This window comes from Haemorhous mexicanus, chromosome 10 (assembly GCF_027477595.1).
Source record: "Haemorhous mexicanus isolate bHaeMex1 chromosome 10, bHaeMex1.pri, whole genome shotgun sequence".
NCBI lineage: Eukaryota > Metazoa > Chordata > Aves > Passeriformes > Fringillidae > Haemorhous > Haemorhous mexicanus.
The window spans coordinates 17,294,795-17,301,571 of record NC_082350.1 but is presented as its reverse complement, the minus strand read 5'-3'; the positions used below and the strand labels follow the sequence as shown (position 1 = coordinate 17,301,571).

At 57.1% G+C, this 6,777-nt stretch overlaps 1 protein-coding gene across 1 annotated transcript; it reads left to right on the top strand.

The window, feature by feature from the left end:
• Positions 1 to 565: 565 nt before the first annotated feature.
• Positions 566 to 4,101, top strand: NMUR1 (neuromedin U receptor 1). Its single transcript, XM_059854892.1, has 2 exons — positions 566 to 1,524; positions 2,758 to 4,101. Exons 1-2 carry the CDS (start codon positions 630 to 632, stop codon positions 3,153 to 3,155), a joined length of 1,293 nt encoding a protein of 430 aa, XP_059710875.1. The 5' UTR covers positions 566 to 629; the 3' UTR covers positions 3,156 to 4,101.
• The last annotated feature ends 2,676 nt before the right edge of the window (positions 4,102 to 6,777 follow it).

Sequence of the window (6,777 nt, the reverse complement as noted above, 5' to 3'; positions counted from 1 at the left end):
AGGTGGATAAGGGAAGGAGGCTTCTCCGAGCTGAGCTCCGAGGGGAAAGCAGCAGCAGGATTTCATTTGCCTGCCTCTTAAGGCAGTGAAGTCTCCATCCCCTCCCACGTTCCCTCCCCAGCCCTGACACTGTCCGGTGCAGGGGTGGTGGGACCTCTGCGTTCATCTGGAGTTTCCCAGCGAGCCGTAAGTCCTTATCATGTTGGAAAATCAATTTTCCCTCTGGCTGTTTTATTGGTTGCCCTGCCAGCCCTTCTACATATCTAGTAGAATTACTGGCAGGAGAGATTTTTTTGGGCTGTATCCTGTTCTGCTTACAAAGCAGGAAAAGAGGACAGCCCTGCTGACATTCCTCTGATGGGGCAATGGGGCTGAGGCGGACTGGGGAGCTGCCAGGGTTGTTTTTGGATGGGAAATGGGGCAGGAAGCCCGAGGCAGTTTAGGTGGAGGTTTTGTTTGGTTTTGCAAAGGAAAGGCGGTGTCTGGGGCAGGATGGGTGCAGGAGTGCAGAGCCCTGGTGATCAGCAGAACCCCAGCACCCTGACACCAGTGGGGAGAGGGACAATGGGAGCAGGGGGAGCAGTGAAGTTGGGAAAGCATCCCACAAACCTCTCCATCTTTCCACAGCCATGAATCCCTACGTCAACTGCTCCAGTTCCGAGTTCCCCCTGCCCCAGCAAGACTTCCCTGTGGAGCCCATCAGCCCTGATCTCAGCAACAGGACTCACCCAGAGACCTTTTTTGACCCTAAGGATGCCAACCTGACAGAGGAGCAGCTGCGGGATAAGTACCTGGGCCCTCGACGGTCCAACTTCTTTGTCCCAGTCTGTGTCATTTACCTGCTGATCTTCTTGGTGGGGTCCGTGGGCAACACGCTCACCTGCATCGTCATCCTCCGGCACCGCTTCATGAGGACGCCCACCAACTACTACCTGTTCAGCCTGGCCGTGTCTGACCTGCTAGTGCTGCTGCTCGGGATGCCTCTGGAGCTCTACGACATGTGGAGCAACTACCCTTTCCTGCTGGGGGCCAGTGGCTGCTATTTCAAGACGCTGCTCTTCGAGGCCGTCTGCTTTGCCTCCATCCTCAACGTCACAGCCCTGAGCGTGGAGCGCTACATCGCTGTGGTGCACCCACTCAAAGCCAAGTACGTGGTGACCAGGAACCACGCCAAGAGGGTCATTGTCACCATCTGGGTCTTGTCAGTCATCTGCTCCATCCCCAACACCAGCCTCCACGGGCTGCAGCCTCTCTACGTGCCAGGACGGGGGCGGGTGCCCGATTCAGAGATCTGCACCCTGGTGAAACCACGCTTGACTTACAATCTCATCATCCAGGTCACCACCATCCTCTTCTTCTTCCTGCCCATGGGGACCATCAGTGTCCTCTACCTTCTTATTGGGCTGCAGCTCAAGAAAGAAAAGATGCTGGAAGCCTTGGGAGCCAAGTCCGGCAGCAGCCGCAACTGCCACAACCACCAGGGGCAGAAGAAAGTCAAGAGGAGGCAGGTCACAAAGATGCTGTGTGAGTCGGTGCTGGGCAGGGCAGAGCCAGGGACTATCTCCCAAGGCTGTGTTGGGAGGGTTCTGGGGGGAAACCGAGTCATGGGCAGTTCAGAGCACAATGGCTGGGTCATCCCAGAGGAAAGCTGTGGGTCTGGCTTGTGAGGTGTTGGGGCAAAGGCAGTTCTGGTGATTCTAGTCCAGCAGTAAGGATTGCCCAGTTCCCTCCAAGCCATACTATATCCTTTCCTCGAGGGAAGTGCAGGGTGAGAAAGAGAAAGGAGGTGGGTTGGGATGGGGGAACTCACTCGCCATCCCTCCAGACCTCAAATGCTGCTGGCAGTGGTGGGCTTTCCCAGAAGGGCAGCACTTCTGCCCAGCCCCACAGCCTCTGTGACTCTAACAGGGCAATGACCCAAGGTTGGATTGAAACATCCTCCTTCTACTGCTCTTCACTCTTGCTCCCCTCTCCAGCATGGTTCCCAGAGCCTCTGGCCCCTTCCCAGGAGGGGGAGCTGCCTGCCCTTGGGCAGCTGCCTCTCCCTGGCACGCTGACTTCCACACGCTCCCAGTCCCATGATGGCACAGCCATGGCAGATTGCCCAGCCCAGTCCAATGGCATGGTGAGGCTGCTTCTCTGCCACCTCCCAGACAAGGGGTAACTCTGCTTTCCAATGCACCTGGGCTGGGCTGGGGACAAAGGGGGACCTGCCCTGCATGCCACAGAGATGCATTGTGGCATGGGTAGGCAGAGGACCCCAGGACTACCTGTACATATACATACCTACACCCTTTCCCTTCCATCAGCAGAGCTGGGTTAAAAACAAAAAAAACAAAATCAAAACCAGAGCACAAGAAAAGGTCTCAAATAGCTCGTGCCCCTTGGACTTTGCTGGTCAATTTGGCAGGTTTCTGGAGGCTGGATGCTAACTGGGGAGTGAGTTTCCCAGCTGTGCTGCATGGCTGTGACAGGGCCAGCTGCCTGCCAGTGAGGAGTGGAGAAGTGCAACACAGAAGGGCCTGAAGTAGCACTGGCAGATGATAGAGGGAGGAGATCCTGTCCAGACCTCCAGCCCTTCCATGACAAGTCCAGAAGGCACTGAGGGGACCTTTCCCCTCTCCTCCTTCCTCTCTCTCATGCTTCTTTGCTATGGTCAAATCTGAAAAGGGGCAGTGCTTGGCCCGGGACTGGAGATCTCTGCGGGGTCGGTAATCCCCATCCCCCCAGTAATGCCGGCTCCTTGTCTCCCCACAGTCGTGCTGGTGGTGGTGTTTGGCATCTGCTGGGCTCCCTTCCACACCGACCGCCTTGTCTGGAGTTTTGTATCCACCTGGACCAGCAACATGCTCCACATGTTCCAGTACGTCCACATCATCTCAGGGGTCTTCTTCTACCTGAGCTCGGCTGCCAACCCCATCCTCTACAACCTGATGTCCAGCCGCTTCCGGGAGATGTTCAGGGAGGCGATGTGCCGGCCCGGGCGCCGCCCGCCCTGGGCCCGCCGGCACTCGCCCAGCGTCACCCGCACCGCCAGCCGCAGCACCGAGTGCGAGCCCGCGCCCAGCGCGCTGCCCCTCTCTGACGCCGAGGAGTACGAGCTGGAGGACGTGGAGAGGGGCCAGGCCACCACCCACGTAATGTCCCTCTGCTGAAGAGTGGGAGGACAGGGAAGGACTCTGGGACCAGCTCTCCTCACCGCCGGCTTCCATCTGACTGTGGCGCTCATGCTGTGGTGGGGAGCGGGGCAGGAGCGAGGGGGAGTCCCTGCCTCTCTGTGCTGTCCCACTGGCATGGAAAGGCTGGTTGTGTCAGCAGCACTGCTCCAGGGACATGGTGGCAGTGACCTGGATGCATAGCAAATGATCCCGCTGTCCTCAGCACCAGGCCTGGCCAGGGCATCCCTTGTGGTATGGGGACAGCTGACTTCTATGTCAGGGGTATGTCAGCAATCCCTAAAAATATTCCATCCCTTCTGGCCCAGTGGGGTGCACCTGCAGGTACTGGAGATGGGGACTTAGGCATCCCAGGCTGTTTTGGGACACAGGGATGGATGGGTGCCCCCAGAGGTGCTTGCACCTGGGCTGAGATCCAGGGCTGTGTGAGAGGTTTGCATGGGATTCTGGAAAAATCCCATGGGAAAAAAAACTGTCTGTGGATGCCTTCTCCCTTGAGACCTCTTCAGGGCTGTCTGGCACCAATGTAACCCTGATTTTCTGGCACATCTCTTCAGTGGTGCCAGCCGGTGCCTGGCTGCAGGGTGCTGGTACAGGTCCTTGCTCCCAGCCTTTCTCATGCCCTGCATTCCCAGCCCTTTAAAGGCAAGGGAAGGAGCATGGCTACTCCCTCCAGAGCTGGATCTGGGGGTGGAAAATATGGGACAAAGGGATCTCCAGGCTGTCTGTAGTGCCAAGGCAGAGCTCCATAACTGTCTGTGTCACATGAATATGCTCTCCCCTCTCTGACCAGCATGTTCTAGGTGCCAATCTCTTCTTCCTCTGCCCACCGTGGTCACCTGATCTTGTGCGGAATGTGGGGAGCCCTCTTCATCCCTGCCCTGCATGGGCTGAGCCTCACTGAGAATTAAAAAAGCCACTGGCCTGTTTTGTGCCCTGCTTGTGTCCCCTAGCACCCAGCTCTGTTCCCAGCATGGGACTGAACCCAGGCCATGCTCCTGGGGAGGGTGGTGGATGCCAGGGCAATGGACACCGGGGCTGTTTCACCAGATCCCCTGCGGGGCTCTGCTGCTGTGGTGGGTCTGCAGGTCCAGGGACACGGAGGGCATGGCAGGGAGGGCACAAGTGGGATGCCTGCACCCTTCCTGGCCTCTCAGGCTGAGCTAGGGCTGGGGCCCTTGCAGAGGGATAGCTGCCTCTGGAGCCGTGGCCATCAGTCCTTCCCCAGACACAGGGCTTGGAAAATGTCACGAAAATGCCAGGGAGCGTGGGCTGCCTGGTCATGCTCTCCGAGGCTGGAAGGACCCATTGATTTCCAGTCTGAGATCAATGCTGCTGCCCTCCCTGTGTACACCAGGTCCTGCAGGATGAAATACTGATGATCTGAAATGGGAGCTGAGGGACCGCCCAAGCAGTTTGAGCTCTTGTTTTGCACTACTTACTCAACCCCAACTCCTCACAGCCAGCTCTGGAGGCTCCCCTGGCTCAGCATCACATGGCTGTGCCTCTGGTCAGCATGGGCTAGCCTGGGGCTTGCTTGAGCAGAAATACTGGATGAGCAAGCCCCAGGCAGAGCACTGGCAGCTGCTGCTCTGCTTCCAGCCCCTCCTAAGCACATTGCATGGGACCATAGCTGGGCCAGTGACCGAGAAGAGGCAGGGTTTGGGGCTTGCACACTCTCTCCTGCCCCATCTACCCAGTCCCTAGTTCAGAGGCCGTGCAGCTGGCTTCCCCTGCTCCCCATCCCACAGCCAGGACTGCCATGGGCAAAGCCCTTTCTTGGCCCTTGAGGGGTCCTGGTGGGTGCTGCAAGGTGAGGATGGGCATTGGGCTGCAGTAACTTTGTGTTTCAGGGTCATGCTGACTGCTTGCAGCCTCTGTCTGGAGGATGTCAGTGTGACCGAGGACACTGAGATCTGTCTGTTTCATCCTCTGTCTCTCTCTCCTGTTGGTGATGGTCCTGGCAGGGCACAGCACCCTGGCAGCTATGTGGGGCCTCTTGTGGCTGCTGCGTGGGTGGATGTGACTGATGCCTCCTTGATGGCCATTATTGCCCCATCTCACTTCACCCAGCTGCTTCCTCAGCCACAAATCTCCAGGGAATGGCTTTTTAATAGGCAGTCAATAGTATTTTGTAATGCAGTGACAGATGCCTGTGTGGAATTTTGGGTCCCTCATGCTGCACGAGAGAAAACTTGTCCTGCTGCTCCTGAGCAGGCAGGCTGTGCAGGGATACAGCTGTGGCTGCTGCAGCTCCAGTGCCTTGGTCAGTGTCACAGTGTGTCAAAGTGTTTGTTCCCAGGGCTTTTTTACAGGATCCTTGGCTGCAGCACAGCTGGGATGGAGTCCAGAGCAGCCAGAAAGGTGAGGCACTGGCTTTGCCTTTACCCAGCCTTGTGTTCCCAGCTGCCCAGACATCTCCTGACCTGTGACTCCCCATCCTCCTTGGTGACTCCAAATTCAGACAGTTCCTGACCTGGGACTCCCCATCCTCCTTGGTGACCCCAAATTCTCCTCTCTGGGACACACAAAGGGAGTATGCAGCCCAACCACTCCACATGCACAGCTGGGCCTGGATCACCCTGCAAAGCATCCCAAAAGCTTGTCAGAGATGTAGCTGCAGCATGGTTGGTGGCAATTCCTGGGTGGAGATGCATGGGCAGACTTTGCTCCCCTGGCTGGGTTTTGATGATGTGGAGATTTCCTGGGTACCACATGCCAGCCGGGCTCCCAAGAGATGCTGGAATCAAAGGCTGCTGGGCAAGTCCTTTAATCCTGTAATTAATAAATACATGAAACCTCATAAAGAAGGAACTGATCTCCGCAGGGAGAAGGGTTTCATGAAGAGCATTTTACACCTCTCCACCACTGGGAAGGCAGTGGTTGAGGACTCCTTCCTGCCTCAGGCTGACTGCAGCCCCCAGGAAGGGAATTACGGAGCTGTTTGCTCCAAGAATGATGCTCCCCACTGCCCTGGCCCTCAGGGCCAGCCTGGCCCCTGTCACCTTCCCAGTATAAATTAGAGGGATTATTCCTCACAGGGAGGAGATGCAGAAGCAAAGGGCCCTGTGGGATGGGGAAGGCAAGGATGGGCAAGTTGTTGCCACTGCTCCCACCCCTGTAACTGGCCAGGGGGAGTGACTGGTGCTTCAGGATGGTTGGGCAGAAGGAGCATTCCAAAACACTGCCTGGGAGTCAAATAAATATTTCAGAGCCCAAGAGACCCCAGATGGGTCAGAGTAGAGGAAAATTGAGGGGCCAGGAGATGCAGGGAGCGTGTGGATGCCATTGCTCCATGTCTTTGCTCAGAGCAGGGAGAAGCATCTCTCTGTCCCTGCAATATGGAGCACGTGGTCAGGTTGGGCTCCATGCCACCATCTCCTCTCCAAACACTTTGTTTCTGAAGAGCTGTTCCCCAAAACTTGTCCATCTGTCCTCCCAGACTTAGAGCAGCTTCTGTCCAACTGCCAGCTCCTGCCTAATCACCTGCTCCTGGCTGCAGGAGAGCCCTCCCGCCCCCCGTGCCAGCTCAGCTCCTGGAGCTGTTTCCCCCCACGCTGCTGCATGCCCTGAGTGACACAGTGTCTCCAGAGCTTCCAGT

Coding starts and splice junctions, on each gene's coding strand:
- NMUR1 (XM_059854892.1), top strand. CDS start 630: ATGAATCCCTACGTCAACTGCTCCAGTTCCGAGTTCCCCCTGCCCCAG. Junction 1,525..2,757: donor GCAGGTCACAAAGATGCTGT/GTGAGTCGGTGC, acceptor GTCTCCCCACAG/TCGTGCTGGTGGTGGTGTTT.